General features: G+C 43.3%; 2 protein-coding genes across 5 annotated transcripts; one reads left to right on the forward strand and one right to left on the reverse strand.

Annotated features, from left to right (window-relative positions):
• Positions 1 to 895: 895 nt before the first annotated feature.
• Positions 896 to 14227, forward strand: aebp1b (AE binding protein 1b). 3 transcript variants are annotated; one of them, XM_026186720.1, is made up of 23 exons: positions 896 to 1824; positions 2672 to 2845; positions 2931 to 2987; positions 4369 to 4761; positions 6534 to 6599; positions 7085 to 7150; positions 7460 to 7543; positions 8563 to 8634; positions 8729 to 8838; positions 9141 to 9280; positions 9364 to 9448; positions 9535 to 9679; positions 9759 to 9847; positions 10086 to 10209; positions 10447 to 10643; positions 10774 to 10950; positions 11113 to 11276; positions 11415 to 11566; positions 11663 to 11974; positions 12070 to 12209; positions 12908 to 13007; positions 13095 to 13261; positions 13354 to 14227. In XM_026186720.1, the coding sequence occupies exons 1-23, from the start codon at positions 1593 to 1595 to the stop codon at positions 13729 to 13731; spliced, it is 3624 nt and encodes a 1207-aa protein (XP_026042505.1). In that variant the 5' UTR covers positions 896 to 1592; the 3' UTR covers positions 13732 to 14227. The 3 variants fall into 3 exon arrangements, with proteins under 3 accessions (XP_026042505.1, XP_026042504.1, XP_026042503.1); XM_026186719.1 differs by having other exon boundaries at positions 11415 to 11554; positions 11651 to 11974; XM_026186718.1 differs by having other exon boundaries at positions 11415 to 11974.
• On the reverse strand, positions 14017 to 18556 carry pold2 (polymerase (DNA directed), delta 2, regulatory subunit). Of its 2 annotated transcripts, none has more exons than XM_026186723.1 (11): positions 18394 to 18556; positions 17971 to 18198; positions 17751 to 17872; positions 17541 to 17664; positions 17343 to 17457; positions 17064 to 17262; positions 16853 to 16933; positions 15372 to 15529; positions 14928 to 15055; positions 14738 to 14839; positions 14017 to 14593 (listed from the first exon to the last, which is right to left on the reverse strand). In XM_026186723.1, the coding sequence occupies exons 2-11, from the start codon at positions 18194 to 18196 to the stop codon at positions 14433 to 14435; spliced, it is 1416 nt and encodes a 471-aa protein (XP_026042508.1). In that variant the 5' UTR covers positions 18197 to 18198; positions 18394 to 18556; the 3' UTR covers positions 14017 to 14432. The 2 variants fall into 2 exon arrangements, with proteins under 2 accessions (XP_026042508.1, XP_026042506.1); XM_026186721.1 differs by having other exon boundaries at positions 17971 to 18203.
• Positions 18557 to 18584: the final 28 nt, after the last annotated feature.

The following is an 18584-nucleotide window of genomic DNA, read 5'->3' on the forward strand; positions in this document are numbered from 1 at the left end:
GTTGTAACATATTAGCTTCCAACAAATAAAATCATTCCATTTGTGCTGTAATAATAACAGCAATAGTAATAACTAAAGTTATCCAGCTCTGTGTTAGTTCCAGCTCAGAAGCCCTGTGCTTGACCTTACTGTAGTCCGAGATTTCTGCAGCATTCTTCACAGCAGTAGTCATATCCCCCATCGATAAGATTGCACAACACCATAGTTTTCTTAAAATCAAATCCCACGCAGTCTGTTTTCCTTTTCTGCGTCACTGTCCTCTGAGTCTGAGACAGTACGAACTAAATGATTTTAGCAGGTTTTCATGCACTTGGACGTCTGTACCTGTGTATCTGTCTTGTTCATCACAGTCTGAAACCCATTCAGAGGACATCTCTTCTTTTTCTGCTCCTAAGCAGAGTTTATAGGAGTTCTGCGGGCTTCACAATGCTTTTTACCACATTGCTTAATATCTGGATTCTAAATCTAGAAACTGAAATGATCTAAACTCTTAGCCTAGACTTATTAATGGATCAGTCATTCTTCATTGAGACTAGCTGCAACCTTTTCTACACACCCAGAATTTAAAGGCCCTGACAGGCTCTCCAAACAGTGGACAGAGTAAGAGGAGGATGGGGGATGGTTAAAAAAAAACACAGCAAATGTTAATTCTGTCATCTGCTCAGACAATTCTCTTGCCCAGCGTGTGTATTACTCCAACCCCCCCCCACCCTTTTGTGTAACACAACCTTTTCTCCAGAAAGGAGAAAGAAAAATACGTAACACTCAGAGGAATGAGCGACAGTGCACCACACTGAAGTGATGGAAAGCAGAGATCCCCTTTTTTTTAAGTACCAAAGAAGAATCTATGTTTTACTCCTGCCTGTTTCCCTTTTTTTTTCTCCTCTTCTTCTTTTTTGGAATTCCTCACTCTGAGGATTAGCTTGTGTTTGTCTCAATCCTCCCCCTTTTGCCCATTCTCTCCTCCTCCTCCTCTTCGGCTTGTGGAATTCAATGTCCTAGGAATCACTCCCCTCTCCTGCTGCTTTGTGGTGACTGAGGAATTCAGCCAGAGCCGAGGACGAAGAAAAATTGGCGTTTAACTCCAGGAGGTGCAAACCCTGCAGTCTGGGGCCCTCACCTGCCTTCCTTCATCCTCCCCCTCCAACTCCTGTCTGAGCACTGCACCTGTTCTGACTTGTCGGCCAGGTGGAGGGGATCCTCTAGCCTTGCGCTGTTTTTTCAGCTGACCCTGGCTTCGGGGTAATTAGGAACCCTGTCTATTCATTTGACTGGATTACTGCTTTGCTTTGCATCTTTTCTTTCCGTCTGTCTCTACAACCCACCTCCCTTCCCTCCCTGTGTATCTCTACCCCCCTCCCACTCCATCTCTTGTCTAGAGCAGTCTGAGGCTGGCTGACACTGTGGCTGTGTGGGTATGTGTGGAGTTGCAGAGGTTTCCCTTCTCGAGTAAAAGTGTGGATCACAAGGAAAGAGCACACAAGGGGGCCTAAGGGTGAAATTTAACCTTCTGGCAATTAAACTGGAGTGAGTGTTGAGCGGTTGTACAAACTCCAAACCAAAGGATTGTGCGAGTTGGAAGAGCAGCAGGTATGAAGATCCAGGCTGTGACTGCGTCTGCGGCTCTGCTGGCCCTGTGCTGCCTGCTGATGATCCCTAGAGGAGGAGAGAGCGCCGGGGGAATAGTTTCTCTCCGGCAGGCTGGGGATCAGCTGCGAGACGAATCGCCGGATGACCCAGAAAGAGAGCAAGGACTTGTAGCAGACTTACTCCCAGAGGAGGGTGGCATCAAGACCAAGAGAGAAGCAGAAGCCAACCAGGCAGGTAAGTGGAAGAAATTATATTTTGTACTTCTAAAGCACAGATGTGTTATGCCGACAAGATATCAGAGCTGCTGAGGTACTGCTTGAGTTGTGGCATGACATGGAGCAAATGCAGACACAAACACACAACGATTCGGTCTCTGACAGCTCCAACAGCGTGACAAAGTCCATGTGCTCGTCTGTCCACTCCTGCTTCCCCGCACAAGGGAGCGGGACAGATGAGCTGGTTTAACTCACACCAGACAAGAGAAGAAGACACTGAGTCGAGCATCTTGCAGACAGATTTTTTTATGACGCGTACCTTTTCCACTGCCTCAGTTGCTCAAGCCCTGCATGAATAATGCTGACTCTTCTGTACAGTCCCGCTAACACACTTCAAGCAATAAGCCCAGTTTTTGGAGCCATTAAATAAGCTCTTTGATGAGTCTCGCTTATGCTGCTGAGGTGAAAGCGGTACATTTATTGAGTATCTGGACTGATTTTGGATCATTAAAGCTGAACTGTGGTTAATAGAGCACAACTAATGGAAAGAGAGAAACATGGTTTCCATGAAGGTGCCACAGGACTTGAGGAAAAGTCAAAAGGAAATACTGATGGACCTCAAGCAGCCACTGAAATGTAATTGGCAGTCTGGACTTTCCTTGGAAACACTGCAATGTGATGCAGTGAAGAAATAGTTGCATAATCTCAGACCCAAGCCTCATAAAAGAACTAATTGTGTCTTTAGCTTCTGTATGCAAGGAGGAATATGTTTTCATTTCAAAAGATTTTGTCACAGAACCGTGAGGAGTGGGCTCTGGAAAACCTCTCTCTCTCTCTGCCGCTTCTTTTTTTCCCCTTTTTTCCAGATATTTTAGGCCGGGTGAGGAGGGCACCTGATGAAGACAAGAAGAAAAAGAAGGACAAAAAGAAGAACAAAGAGCCAAAAGACCCCAAAGCCACCAAAAAGCCAAAAACCGACAAGAAGGGAAAGAAGAAGGACAAGAAAACAACAACCACAACTTTGCCCCCGACCACAACAAGTGAGAAGAGAATACTAAGCCTTGAGCCTGCTTCACTGATCACTTGGATTTGATTGTTGTTAAATCTTGTATCTTATATTTCCAGCGATCCCAACGGAGCCACCCACCGAACCATATACAGATTACCCCTATCCCGATGCCGGTGAGTGGCACACATGCAGGGGCTGCTTGAAGAATATTGACTCAGTTGACTACTAAATTTGAGTTCATATAACTATATTGTTAATATGTGTTAATGTTAATATGTTAATATTCTGTGTGTTAAATTGCCTCCCACTACTGGCTTGGAAAAACATGTTTAACAATTTTTTTTAAAGGCTGGGAATATAAGAATATAAATGGGATATAAACATGACAATATAAATGGAAACTTCAACCATTGTTGTCATTCAAGTCTGTTTTGGGGTGGACCAGGAGCATAAAAGAAGTGGATTTGCCTCTGGTTTGTAGATTTGAAAGCCGTAACCTCAAGCATTTTGAGGGCTGGATGTGAACACAATGGTGAGCTGCAGAGGAGTGTGGGATGAATGTAAGAACCTGAGGACACTGTCCACATAAAATCTGACCATTCAAATCATGATCATGCAATACTGAAGAAGATTTCAAACACCAGGGTCAGAGGCCATAAAATGACCACAGAAAAACTTGACAGGGATGATTAATCTCATTAAAGTTTTATGCAGCATGACTTCGTTGTCCCAACACTGTTGAATATTAGAGAGTTTAAGTCACTTCCACATTAGCTTATTTTGTACAATACCAGATTGTAGACAGATGGAGGAATCTACCGTGACATCACCCATTGGTTTCTGAAGTCTGGCCTTGAGATGAGTGTTTCAGCTGTTTCTGCCATCTTGGTGAAACTGGAGCTCATGAGAGGGCAGTTTTATACGGCAGATAATCTTCCATTTTGATACACGGAATGACCAAGATTTTTAAAACAGACCATTTTTATCCAGCGTGACCCAAAACGAAAGACTGAGCTCAACAGGAAAGTGTTTACAGAGGTCAAGACAGAAAGCTGTTCTCCCTTTGACATTAGGCTTAGTAGCTTCTGCACCCAGAAGCTACTGAAAATGACAAAACTTAGAGTTAGAAAGATCAAATGTAGCCCCCTCCTCATTTCTGAGCCAGCTACCAGCTCAGTGTTACATTAGCCTCACATAACACACCTAAATCTCTAAATCACAACACTGAAATGAAGACTGAAATGTGGCACACACACCTAGATGTAAATATAGCACCTATTCCGATTAGGCAAAAAAGTTGTGCTCTTTTATGATTTTTTACCCATCGAGGGTTACAGTGTTTGTTTGTTTGTTTGTGAGGATTTGTTGTTGTTTTTATTCAAATACAAATTTAAAACTAGAAATATGTCTAAGTAGTAGTGGAAAGGAGGAAAAATAATTTCAGATCCAGTTCAAAAATCAGAACATTATAAAACACCAGAGAACCATAAAAATATTTGTGTCCAGACTTGTGAGCTCACCATCAGCCAGCTTTTGTGTCTGTTTCCCTCTCAGAAACTGATTACTGGAGCCCAGAAGATGACTACTGGGGTCCTGAGCCCACACCTTCCAGGCCAAAGCCTGAGGCTGCGATCACAGATCCCCCATACGACTACTGGAAGCCAGACGCCCCCGTAACAGATGCCTATGAAGACTACTTTAAACCAGATGAGGAAGACCCAGCTGCTCTTGTAACATATGCCTACGATGACTATTGGAAACCAGCAGAGAAAGAAGTGCCCACTTCAGCGCCTGCCATCTACGATGATTACATGAAACCAGACGAGACAGACCTCTACACCTCTGTGACCGATAACTATGACAGCTACTGGCAAGAAGTAAACCCAACGCCTGCTGCCCCTGATACAAAGCCTGGAACAGATGACAGCGATTACTGGGATGCCACATGTACGTATAAGTCTTTCGTGTCTTTGTTTTGATTGAGGATGTTTAGTGTGGAGGCAGTTTATGTAACATGAATAAGATGATGAAAGCATAATTAGATCCATGTGGCAAAATGGGGGGGCGCTGAAACAATTCTGAGAAATATCATGAATTTACTTAACTGACAGGGGTGTTTACAGGAATTTTTCAGTGGGGTAGGCCAAGGTGTGGGGCACGATTAAGGCAGGGGCCCCGTAGGAAAAACAATTGACTTAAATAATTTTTTTTTATCAGAAATGCAGAAAATTGGTATTAAAGAAACTGATGCTGCACAAAAAATACTTTTACAAGCAATCTGACTCTTCACTTAAGTAATAGTAAAGGTTTTTATCATCAGCTTGTACTTTAAAAAGCTTGCTTTAGATACTTCGAACTAACAAGTAACTACAACTTGAAAATAACTGGTATAGAGTAGAAAATGTGACACTTATATACAAGATGTAATGGAGTAGAAGTAGACAACAACATAGAAATACTAAGGTACAAGTAAATTAAAACCTTACTTCGATGAAATAGTAAAGTAAATTCTCTCATCTGATGGTGTTAAGTATTGTAGCATTAATAGTAATGTACTCCAATAGCATTAAAAGATTAGGAAACACCCTCACCTTCAGAGGGGATGGATGCCACCCCACATCCTTCCTCTAGGCACTCCCCTGCCAGTGGAAACTTGAGTCGAGACAAATGCTTTACTCTCTGTCTTGTGAAACTTGACATTTAAAATAATGGCAGTTAGTAAAATTTTAGTTTATGTCTTTAAAAGTATGAGGGAGTCAAACAACAAGAACTCAATTAGGTCAAAATTTCCCCTTTGTTTTATCATTACTGCTTTGCGGTGTGGAAATAAAAACTGCTGGTAGTGGTTAAAAAGGATCATTGTCAGAGTTTAAAGTGCATTCTTTTAATGCTAATTGAGAGGTCATGTGTACAGAAATAGTTACAGAATCAAAGGTGTCTTTTTTAACAGTGCTGGGTTGTATGATATTATCAAGAAGCTTTTAAATTCATGATTTAAAAAATTAAATATTTCAATTTCCCCATGAAAGTGGTCACTTGTGCTTCTTTTCTTCAGAAACATACTAGATGATCTAAGACAGTGTTACTCTTTGTGAAACAGAAGGAAAGAAGCAAAGAACAGACACAAAAAAGGAGTGAACTGCACTATGGGAGACATTTACAGAGAGTAGGCCAGCAATCTGTCCAGGATGTACCCTGCATTTTGTCCTCTGTCAACTATAAAAGGCTTCTGCCTCTTACCAACCCTTATTTGGATAAGTGATTAGGAATAGGATGTTCAGTGATTAATCAGCTGGACACTCAGTAAACTCGGTGGTTTGTTTAAGCTGAAGGAACTGCGTAAACTTCTGATTAAATAACGTTTAATAACAGATACCCGCTAATCTTTTGGATCCGATTTTCAGACATATTGGAGAAAACTTTTATGAGCGCTCTTTATTTCTTCCAGCTGAAGTCAACAGAGGGCTTTTTTTCCACGGGATGAAATGCATGCTGGAAACAGTGTGTCGTGCAGACCTGTGACACTCATCTGGATTTGAATGGCATGCTCTCATTACTCTTTGTTTCCACACTACTGTACAGTACCTATGCTCCTTCAGCATTTCCAATGATTCACTCATACTTGGCCCTTCTGCATTCTTGCTTATATTCCCCCATTTCTCTGTCTGTTACACTTAAATCACCTCTCAGCTTGACCTTTTGAATTCTTCTTCCTGCAGATGAGGTGCAACCGTCACCTGATGGTAAAGAGGTCAGCCCAGAAATTAAGGTTGAAATCCTGCCAGGTGACTGCAGACTCTCATGACAAAATCAACTAATGTGAAACCTCTAGTAAGCATTAAGATACAAATGAAATAGCCAGCCCATACTTTGTGTTTCATTAGAAATGCAACACATGAGAATAACACTGGAGCTAATCTATGAGCTGACCTGCCCTAGTTTACACACAGGAGTGGGTGGGTTTATTTCTTCCACACAGCCAACAAAACTTTCCACAGTTTTCTTGTAGAGCAACAAAAAGCCCTGTGATCAGAGCCCAGCAAAGTTATGTTTCTCATAAATGGGGAATTGAAGATTTAACAGCTACGTTATACAGCGGGCATCACACCAGCATCAAAATAGAAAACTCCTCTTGTGGTTGAATAATTCGGGCCACTGCTAAGTTGTAAAATTTTGCATGTAATCCCATAAAGCTTGACTCTGTAAAGTAGCGGCGCCTCCGAGGGGCTGAACGAATTGTCTGACTTCGTGTTTGTTCTCTTTTACACAGAAGAGCCCACCGCCACCGCGCCCTATGAGGGGACCTGGTATGATGATTACGACGAGTACGGGATGAGTATGTGGCCGCCCGCTCACACACATGTGAATCACAACCATACTCGAATGTTTTCTATTATTGGTTTAGTCACAGAGAACTTCCTGCCAATAAAGCAAACAGCAAAAGAAAGGGATAAACAACAGTTGGGTCAATAGCTTTCAAGTGTTCCTTGATGACCTGTTTGCATTTCTTAATGACTTGCAAAACCACAAAAAAAAAGCATGCATATACAGTACACTACTGTGCATGGCTCTGTGGTAATCATTGTTGTTTCTATGAAATTATAAGTGATTTTCTTTCCTTTTCTGTTGTTGTTGTTGTTTTCAGAGAGAAAAGAAGACGAGACTGATGAAAAGTGGATGGAAAAAGAGCGAGAAAGAGCAGCCAAAGAGAGGGAGAGGGAAGAAAGAGGTAAGGAGACCCACATGGGATTCTTCTTTTTGTTATTTGCACCACCTTGCGTAATCCTGTCAAAGCAAAGAGAGTGCCTCATGAACCCAAGTGGAAAAGTACTAACAATGATGTTGTCTCCCCTCAGTCATATCTAGTCATACTAAGAGAATGCAGATGTGATTTCCATGCATACAAATGTGTGTGTCTCGGGCACTTGCTTTAACTTGCATGACAGGGACAAAAGTTCACCCCACCAAAGTAAAACGGAGATTAGGGCTGTAAAGAGTTCAGAAATCTCATATGGGCTGGGCCCAAAAGCAAAGAGCGTGAGATAAGCTAAGAAGGCTGTGCCGGCATCGGATTGGAAGTGAGGGATGAAGAGGAGTGACAACAAAGGGAGAAGTATTTCAGCTCTTTTGTGCCACGTGTCTGCCGTGCGTAAAGTTGAAGGGGTAAAGCCCAGAGCAAGTGATATATAACACCACCAGGACTGCTGTTAATGAGGCTCTTCCTGTGTGCACAGTTTGACCCAGACTAGGTCTAAGGTGAAATGATTTTGCAGACGTCTCTGAGAGTTGTTGCATTCTTCCGTAAACCAACTATATGCATCTACAGATACTGTGTAAATGGGCGCATGTGTGTGTTGTGGGTGAGAGAGCTTACAACATGTTTTACATTCTCACTGTCAGCCATGTAACCAGCATCACGCTCCAGTATGTGTCAGAATATGAATAATGACAATGGGTGAGAGACTCTGCAATCTTCCTTCATGGTAAAAGTCCAGGTCAGAGGGATGATGATGATGATGATGAGTTTCAGAGCAGACTTGGACTAGAAGCTAAATCATAACATCTGGTGTGCTTTGTTTTTTAACCGTAATCTGGCCCTCCAGGTCCCCGTGAGGACTTTTGGCAAATAAAAATTGTAAAATAATACTGAGTTCCTCCATCATTTCTGGGCAGAGTAAAAGAAAAAAAAATTCAGCCAAGACAGCGCAATTTATTTTGCATTAAGACTGTTTGTCTGGCCTCGGACAGAGAGAGCGCAGAAGCTAAAGGAGGCAGAGGAGAGAGCCAGGAACAGGCCACGTGTCTTCAAAGAGCCAAAGAGTAAGTCAACATCTGTTCAAATCTGGAGAGTATACGTAAGCTTTTGCTGAATGTAATTAACACATTATTTAAATGTTCTCTTTCTGCTTGGCAGAGTGTCCTCCCCTGGGGATGGAGTCTCACAAGGTCGAGCCAGATCAGCTTTCAGCCTCTTCTATGTCTCAGTATCACTTTGCACCTCAGAGGGCGCGCCTAAACATGCAGGTACACAACAATCAGGGCGGGGCCATGCACCTACAAGCAGGCCTTGAAATAACCACCAGCTGCCAGCAACACTGAAAAATACTGTTATTGTTGGGTCTGTCACTTCCAGGAGCTGCCTTAGTGGTACATGCTTGACGGATTCTTTTAAGTCCTCAGTATTTAAATCAACAATGTGTTTTTTTGGGGGGGTGGGCGGGTGGGGGTATCCAAATTCTTCTGTTAATGGATGCAAAAGTAGATATGTTGCTTTGGCACTCAAGATACTAAAAGGGTTCGAGTATTCAGTAGCATGTGTCTCCCAGGGCTCCGATGATGAGGAAAACATAAGAGGTGGAGCATGGTGTGCAAATTCAGAGGATGCTATCCACTGGTTTGAGATAGATGCTCGCAGGGCGACAGAGTTCACCGGAGTCATTACTCAGGGACGGGACTCCTTAAATGAGTAAGAGACAAACAGACACGCAGACATAAATATGCATCATTTGACATTCCTACACCCAACAATTTGCCCTCTTCTTCTGTCAGCAATGACTACGTGACGTCCTACTTCCTGGCTTTCAGCAATGACAGCAGAGAGTGGACCACCATTCACGATGGATACGCCGACTGGGTGAGTTCATCTAAAACTGTGCCACTTCCACAAGCACCAATGCTCATCTTCCTCTCCCCCTCATTCACATGTCCTCTCTTGTGCAGTTGTTTTTCGGAAATAATGATAAGGACACCCCAGTGATGAACCAGCTTGCGGTGCCCGTGGTGGCCCGCTACATGCGAATTATCCCACAGAGCTGGAACGGCTCTCTTTGTATGAGGCTGGAGGTCCTAGGCTGCCCCCTGCCTGGTGAGTCGTATGCCCACACACTCACACACACCTTAAACACAGAAAATGAATAATTTTTGCTGCTCTTTTCTCCAAACAGATCCAGTTAATGTTCTGTACAAGCAAAATGAGGTGACTCCCGTGGACTACTTGCAGTTCAAACACCACAGCTACTCAGAGATGGTTGATGTGAGTTTCCCTGCAAAGTTTATCTGCTGGCTGATAGAATTCCAGGAGGTCCGCTTTAAATGCTCTAATATAAATTGCAGCTTCATTCTGTCCCAGTTTTTCATTTGAACCACCAGAGACCAACATGACATTTCCACAATAACATAATATTCATTATTAACCATCTGCTTTGTAGTGCGTAATGTAATCAAATACAATGCTTTGCATATTTACTGTTGTCTTTATCTCACCTATTCAGCTTATGAAGTCAGTGAATGAGGAGTGCCCTAACATCACCACCATCTACAGCCTGGGCCGCAGCTCCAAGGGACGGGAAATTGTTGCCATGATAATCTCTGGCAATCCCACAGAGCACGAAATAGGTGGGATCTCAAGCAGGAAACGGGCAGATAGCCGTGTTCTTATTGTAATGTGTGCTATAACAACACAAATGCTGTAATGTGCAGTATTTCAAACAGTCTGGGATGCTGATTCGTTGAAATTACGCTGGGTCTTTATGGCACCACTGTGGTATCCTGCAAATCCTAATAAACACCAGGCGGACACCAGCAGATTAAGGCTGACAGACAATTACAGTCTCGCCCCGGTTGTCCCCACAGGTGAGCCAGAGATCCGCTTCACGGCAGGTCTCCATGGAAATGAGGCAGTGGGTCGGGAGATGATCCTGCTTCTCATGCAGTACCTGTGCAAAGAGTATAAAGACAGAAACCCCAGAGCCCAGCGCCTGGTGGAGGGAATACGCATCCACCTGGTGCCTTCGCTCAACCCTGACGGACAGGAGGAAGCTTTTGAAGCGGTCGGTGTAAAAAACAATCAATTAATGACAACATGTTTTAAATACTGTCTAAAACAAAGAGGAAATGTCTGTGAAACATAGTGGGCTACTTAGATGAGTATGTCTCTTTTACCCAATTTCTACTCTGCAGGGATCAGAGCTGAGCAGTTGGACCACCGGTCACTTCACCAATGAGGGCTTTGACATCTTCCAGAACTTCCCTGATCTGAATAGTATCCTGTGGGATGCTGAGGATAAGGGCATGGTGCCTAAACTGACCCCCAACCATCATGTGCCTATACCAGAGCACTTTGAAGCTAATAGTTCGGTAAAGCAACAAACAAACAAATACGCATATAGATATAGATATAGATATAGATATATAAAGTCTTTGAGACTAACCAGGTTGTGGTAAACAAAAACAAAAGTATGTTACATGAGATTCTGATCCTCTGTCTGTGTGATCCTGATCTTCCTGCTTTTGTTCCAGATTGCTGTGGAAACCAGGGCCATAATCTCCTGGATGAAAAGCTATCCATTTGTGTTGGGTGCAAACTTCCAGGGTGGGGAGAGAATTGTGGCCTATCCTTATGACAGCTTACGTCTCAACAAGCCTGCTGAGAGCCAGAAACCTCAGAGTCGCAAGAAGAGACAGTATGACTTGTTTCCCTACCTGTGTTCTGTTGTTGTTTCTGTACCTTTACGTACACACGTATTGTCCAAATGCTAATTTTTCACCTCTGTGAACCACCAAAATAGTGCTTAATGATTCATTTAGAATCATGTCTGCAGGTATGAGGATGAAGGTTTTGATGTATCTGAGTGGGGAAGGGGCTACCATGAGGAGCCAGTGGAAGACTGGAGAAGCAGAGGGTATGCAGAGCCAGAAGAGGAGTGGCGGGGCCATGGATTTGACCATGGTCACGACACAGGCTATGACCATGGTCGCGACCCTGGGTACGACCATGGTCGCGACACAGGCTATGACCATGGTCGCGACACAGGCTATGACCATGGTCGCGACACAGGCTATGACCATGGTCGCGACCCTGGGTACGACCATGGCTATGACCCTGGGTACGACCATGGCTACAATCACGCGTACAACCAGGGTTATGGGCACAGGGAGGAAGAAGACGATGACAGAGGAAGAAGTGCAGGCTACCATTATGCTGAATCTGAAGATGAGCCCCGCGTGACTGCAGACGAATCCCTCTTCAGGTGGCTAGCTATCTCCTATGCCTCCACACACCTGACCATGACACACAGCCATCACGGCTCCTGCCAAGGAGACACACCAGGAGGGGGTCTTGGAATTGTCAACCGGGCCAAATGGAAGCCAGTAACAGGCAGTAAGTAGAGACCAGTGCGTTTAAATTCCCACGTATGTTTATAGCACACCCTGGTGGACAGTAGTTGCAATACACGCTCTTGATCTTCCCTGCAGGTATGAATGACTTTAGCTACCTGCACACCAACTGTTTGGAGCTGTCCATTTTCCTGGGCTGTGATAAGTTCCCTCATCAGAGCGAGCTGGCGTATGAGTGGGAGAAAAACAGAGAAGCAATGCTCATCTTCATGGAGCAGGTTAGTCCCAAACAAACACAAACTGTAACCTGTCCTGACTGTGCTTCAGTCTGTAGTGAAAAGACTATTCAACATCCTGCTGGATATAATGTTGGATTTTAAAATTTCTAAAAAATAAAAATAAATAAAAGTACCTAAAATTGTGATTTACAGCATTGTGATTTTGCAGTTATTCCTCCTCTGTCCAACCGAGATGTTTCCCACGCTGTATTGGTTTTCCCGAGGTTGCTCCCCTTTATCCTTAGATTTGTCCACTGAGGGTCGACTGACAGAGGATGTCATATGTTGTACAGTTTGCGGAGCTCTTGGAGGCAAATGTTTGCTTTGGCTGTATAAGTTAACTGTCTGTTGCTTTGAATAGTTGATCGCAGGTGTTTAAATTCATATACCACTTATCAAAACAGTTTATTATATTATACATATAAAAGACCCAAATGCAACATAAAAATGGGAGTAGGATCAAATAAGATTCTTTTGTAATGGATGATTTTTGAGTGGAATCATTTTAGAATAACTGAATCATTAAACCACAGCTTTTTGGATCAATCCAAGTATAATTTTGCTCAATTTTACTCCAAAGTCCACTCATGAAAAAAATGAAACTACTGATTTTACTGAGCAGTTGAAGAGAACTACTACTCAGCAACTGTACCTTGTACTTTGCTTCTTTCACTCATGTAACTATTTGTGTACTTCAGGTGCATCGCGGCATTAGAGGGATTGTGAAAGATCAGCAGGGGAACCCTATTGCAAACGCTACTGTATCTATCGAGGGGATAAATCACGACGTGACCACAGGTCAGTATACTGTTCACACAATCACTCAGGATGTAATAAAATATAACATAGCTCAAACTGTGCTCAACACTACTGTTGCCATTGTAGCACCAACGGGGGATTATTGGCGTCTGCTTAACCCCGGGGAGTACCGCGTGACGGCTCGAGCTGAGGGCTTCTCCTCGTTGACCAAACTCTGTGTGGTGGGCTATGAGTCGGGTGCGACTGCCTGCAGCTTCAACCTGGCCAAGTCCAACTGGGACCGCATTAAACAGGTAAGACTGTCCCAACTTGAAGTGCCTCGAAGCATGTGCATCTTAGCAGTATTCAGTAAAGCCTCTTTGTTTTTTCTTTAATTTCTCTGCAGATTATGGCCCTCCACGGCAACAAGCCAATTCGAATTGCCTACAGCAATAGCAGAGTACAGTACACCACAGTCAACAATGGCCACAGGAGTGTGATCGGTGCCAGTAATGGGTCTTCCACAAATTCTCGACTCAGTCCTGAGCAGCGACGGAAGCGCAAGATCGCTCTCATCCGTCGTCTTCGCCAGCGGAAGTTAATGAAGGCCATGTCGATGAGAACGACGTTACCCCCTACAACAACCACAACCACAATTCCCACAACAACAGAGGCCACCACATCCTGGTATGAATCTTGGGTCTGGGGAGAGGGACAGTCCTCAACTCCTGGCGGCTTCACAGACTCCATCATGGACTATGACTACAAGATCAGTGACTATTAAAGAAAACACAAGTGGCTTGTTTCAAGTAAACCACCGTCCTCTCTTAACTGTAGTTCACGTTGCCGTGTTGTACTTAGAGCTGGCTGAAGAATCAAATTAGGGCTCTCGTCTTTGTACGACGTAAGCAATGGGAATGTACAGAATATCAGCTATATTAAAATAGTACATCTGTTAATCAACATTTGAAATAAGGTCTCTTCACAGAAATGGAACCATTTTAGATTTTTTTTCCCCAAAGATCACACTTCATTATTCTCTGACTCATTCAATCACTTCTACGAATGCTTCGTGAAAAGAAGTTTATTGTGGATGCACATAAAAAAAACTGTTATTTACACGATCTTCACATATGGCAGAAATATTTTTAGTGTGAACATTCAGTAAATGTGGGAGAACTTGGTAACAGATGAAGGAGTACAGAGGTTTTTATCATGTTTTCTCAGACACAGATGGGTTAGAAGAGTTATTTTTCAAATAAAGGCTTCTTATTAAACCACGAGGGTCTCTTCCTTTCTTTTTCATTTGCTGGTTTTCTTTCAGTTCAATGAAAAAAAACAAAAACACAAATGTTACTTTAACAGAAACACTGAAAGGAACCCATGAGGTAAATGTATCTTATTGAAAAGCTTGTGTTTTTTGGATTGAAGTTAATTTGATCCTTCTCTGGCCAAAAGGAAAAAAAAAAAGCATCAGCTGTGTCCTCAGTGGCTTACGTTCATCTCACTTTCCTCATCTTCATCTGCAGAGAAGGCAGAAAAGCTGATTGGCTCACAGTGAAGAGTGCGTAAATTGACGAGGCACGCCATCTGTGTGCTGCTGAATTCTGGAACGGTAACCAAAAGGACTTCCTGACCATCCGGACCTGGCGGGATGAGAATACGAGCAGCAACAGTTAATTATTTATTACACATTAGTCTGTGTGAATAGTACATTTGTAGCTTAAAACAGATCATATGATAACATCCACAAAGTTTCTTCTGTTTACATGCAAATGGCATGCACTAACCTTTGATGAGCTTGGAGTCAAAAGTAGGGGCATTGCCACTGAAGTAAACATGGGGACACTCTTCCAGGATGAAAGGGTCTTTTTGGTAAAATGGGTAACAACCTGAGCAATTCAGAGAAAATCTTGTCAATAAACCAATAGTGTGTTTAGATTTACCAGAGGCTCTGCGTGTTATTCTGTATCAACTAACCTAATGTGTCAGGTGCCGTCGGGGCCAGATGTCGGAGTCGAAGCGTTTCCTCTAATATTTCCAAGTGGCTGTCCCTGCTGCTGTACCTCTGAATGTCACAGACGTTCTGCCCTGATGTACCGAGGAACCTTCAAGGAAACAAGCAAATACATGTAAACCTAAACATATTTGCACCTAGAAGTGAATATTAAAGTGGATATGAGGCATAAATGGAGCCCTGCTCTGAAAAACTGACATAGGCTAAGTGCGTCTGTGAAGTTGGATTTAAGAAATAGTGCTAAACACGTTGAAAATTTAAACTGTAAGCACTTATTTTTCAAATCCAGCTACACAAACAGAGTTATATCCATGTTAGTTTTTGAGAGCAGGGCTCTATGGTGTAAATTAGCCTGTATACTTGTAGTGTTTCATGCCCACTGTAACAACATGTGTGACGCTGCTTACCTCACTCCGTCTATGCTGGCGTGGTATGGATTGGATGCCAGCTGTAGTGTGGGGTAAACGGACGACAAGGGGAACATGCATCGGTGGAGAGGCTGCTGTGGGAGGGTGTAGTTGGTGGGGTCGTACTGGCCAGGCATTACATCCACAGGAACCGAGGCCTTAATCAGCAGGAGACAGTAATGTGTAGCAAAAGAAAAAAAACAAAACAGTAGAGTTGTTTAGACGGTAATAATCTGTGCTTTTCCTCCAGTCCAGTTTATCCACCATCACCCTTCTGCACATGCCCAAACCACCTCAGCCTGTCTCTCTAACTTAGTGTCCAAACCGCTCAACCTGAGCTGTAACTCTGATAAATTCATTTCTAGTCCTGTCCATCCTGCCCACTCTCCATGAAACTCTGAGCATCTTCAACTCTGCCTCCTCCAGGCTCAACATCCTGTCTTTTTGTCAGCACCACCCTCTCCATACAATACATCATATATTACAGCATGTCCAGCTCGTCTACCTGCTCTTCTTCACCTCTCTTGTGTAGTCTTTGTGAGGCTGCCACGATTTATTATAATCAATGACGTCAACAATTAAAATTTAGCGACATGTAATTTTATTGTCGACGTGTCTAATACCACGTAAATCTGTTTTTTTAAATGCAATACACTACAGGGGGCCATGGGGGCAGTATCCCCTATTTCGTCTGCCAAGACTGAACTCAATACTAAAGAAGAAGAAAGTAGTGCTAACTGCAAAGCAGGACAGAAGAAAATGGAAACGGGGATTTAAAAAAAAAAAAAATGTGAAAGAATTTCACAGAAAACAAATAAAGTAAATGCAGACTGTGCAAAGCAGAGCTTTCCTTCCAATTTGCTGTGGGACGAGATAACAGGGTGATATTCACTGGTGGGCAGATGAGATACTGGAGCCCAGAACAGGTGGTTTGCCCACAGGAAACGGAGATAAGAGTTATTGAAATAATCATGGACTAATCGACTAAAAAAAAAAATGGCAGATTAGTTGACTACCAAATTATCTTTAGATGTAGCCCTAACTCCTTGCTTTGGATGGTTGACCCCAGGTACTTAAACTCATCCACCTTCTCTACCTCTGCTTCTTACACCTTCGCCTTCAAACCCGTCTCCCAGTCATTCACACACACATGTATTCTGTTTCGATTCGACTGACTTTCCTCCACCTCCCCAGCTCCTCCACCACCTGCTCCTTACTCTTACTACAGATCGCAGTGTTGCCTAACTATATCATACTCCATGGAGATTCGATTCGTGCCCGAACTCATACGTCAGCCTGTCACCACTGCAAAAAACTAAGGGCTCAAAGGCAATCCCTGGTTTAATCCCATCCCCATCTATCATTCCTTCCACACTTTCTCATACAGTATCACAGGTCCTCCCTTGGCTCTCTTGGATGTTATGAATCATAACATAAACATTTATCATTAAAGTAAACTGTGTCAAAATCTTCAGACTTACCACCAGCTGAAGCAACAACTCATCTAGCAAACGAATGGCATCCACACTGCCAGCTTGAGTCTTCTTAGTAAGATACTTGGCCTGGGGAAAAAAACAAAAAAAAAACAGAGAAAGGGTAAAATATTTATTTTTATGTTTTAAGTAAACCAGTTCACATGAGTGACTTGGGAGGAACGTGACTATATGACAAGGTTCAAACCATTTTTCCCACCTTTGTTGATGCATCCTTGTCTTGAGTGTTTTGACTCAGGAGGTTTCCCGCCAGCAGAACCCTGGAAATTGTTGCTGCACCACTCTGCTCCCCGAGGTCACCGAGCTGACCAGTTACCATGTCGACAAGCAACTGTAGGCCCAGCATGCTGTCAGCATGAGTACTGCCAAGACCCAGACCTGATGCCAGGAGCACAAACCTGTATGAAGGCAGGCAAAGCAATTAATGTTGTTTATCACTACAGGCAGGGATTTACACCAATTAGATGTGTTTTCATACCTGTCAGAGTCAAGTGCAGGCCTTGCTTTCTGCAAAGGAAGATCCGCTGTGCAAAAGTCCTCAACTGTGAACTTCCCATCGTTCCTCTCAGCACCATATACTGCAATGACGCTGCCTAAGAAAGACAACAAGAAACACCTACATCAGACTGATACGTCCACAGCTCATGTGATGCTGACATCCTGAAAAACTACCAACCTGTGACACACTTGTCTTTGTCAATTTCCCCCTCTAGTTTAATCCTCTGCAGTTCATCCTCCAGAATCAACTCATCTGATTCATGAATGTATTTTGCTCGTGGAGGCTGGGGCAGGAGGTTGTGCTGGAGAGCAAGGAAAAAGAAAGTTGTTAAAGTACAATTCAGTAGCTGCTTTCAATGTGTGGGGTGAATTTAGCACTACTTCCAACCTCCTCACTGATTTCTTTCAGAATAGATGGCTGCAAGTCCATACGCTTGAACAGAGTCCCTACAATGCAACACTGCTCCGCTGTTTCTAGATCACACAGCTTCTTGATAACCACATCTGATCCTGACAGATACAGAACAGAAAAAAAAAACAGATTAAGAAATAGAAATCAAATGTTTCAGTGTCCCTGATGTAGGTAGGTAAGATTGCTCTGAGCTTACCCCACTTCTGCTGAGCTCTCTCTGACAGCAGAGGCCTCATCTGCATGAGTCGTGCTGCGTAAATGTGAGCATACTGGCGGCTGAAGCTCCGCTCCCCAACTCTGTAGCGTTCAGAGCACTGACTATAAGCCAGAGACGTCCTCTCAAACACCGGGCCCTGGTCCTCCGAGGCAGGACGGCAGAGCAGAGAGGAGCCCTCCTTCTGTACACTTAGGTCTGAGAACATGACTGTCCTGAATAAAAGCACAGGAGACATAGAAATGGGTCTATTTTAGATTTCAAAGGCTATCAATTTAAAGCACAGTCAACTCAATAACATGCTTACAAGTGCAAGGAAAGTTGTCTGGGTTTTTCCTAAACACCCCGACTTTTCATGTGAATACCCTGAAAATTAATATAATATGACAGATATAACGACCTTACCGAAGAAAATAGACGTTTGCACTTCAGTTGCTACTCCTCTGAGATCAAGTGTGTTGATATTTTCAGATATCGACGATTATTTTCAGTAGCTTGCGAGCAACAGGAATAATTCCCGCGAAATCACCCGCTCACCGGTGACAGTCTCTATGTACGAGGGCAAACTATCGCGAGAAGTAAGAAAACATTTTAAA

This window comes from Astatotilapia calliptera, chromosome 12 (genome assembly GCF_900246225.1).
Source record: "Astatotilapia calliptera chromosome 12, fAstCal1.2, whole genome shotgun sequence".
Classification (NCBI taxonomy): Eukaryota; Metazoa; Chordata; class Actinopteri; order Cichliformes; family Cichlidae; genus Astatotilapia; species Astatotilapia calliptera.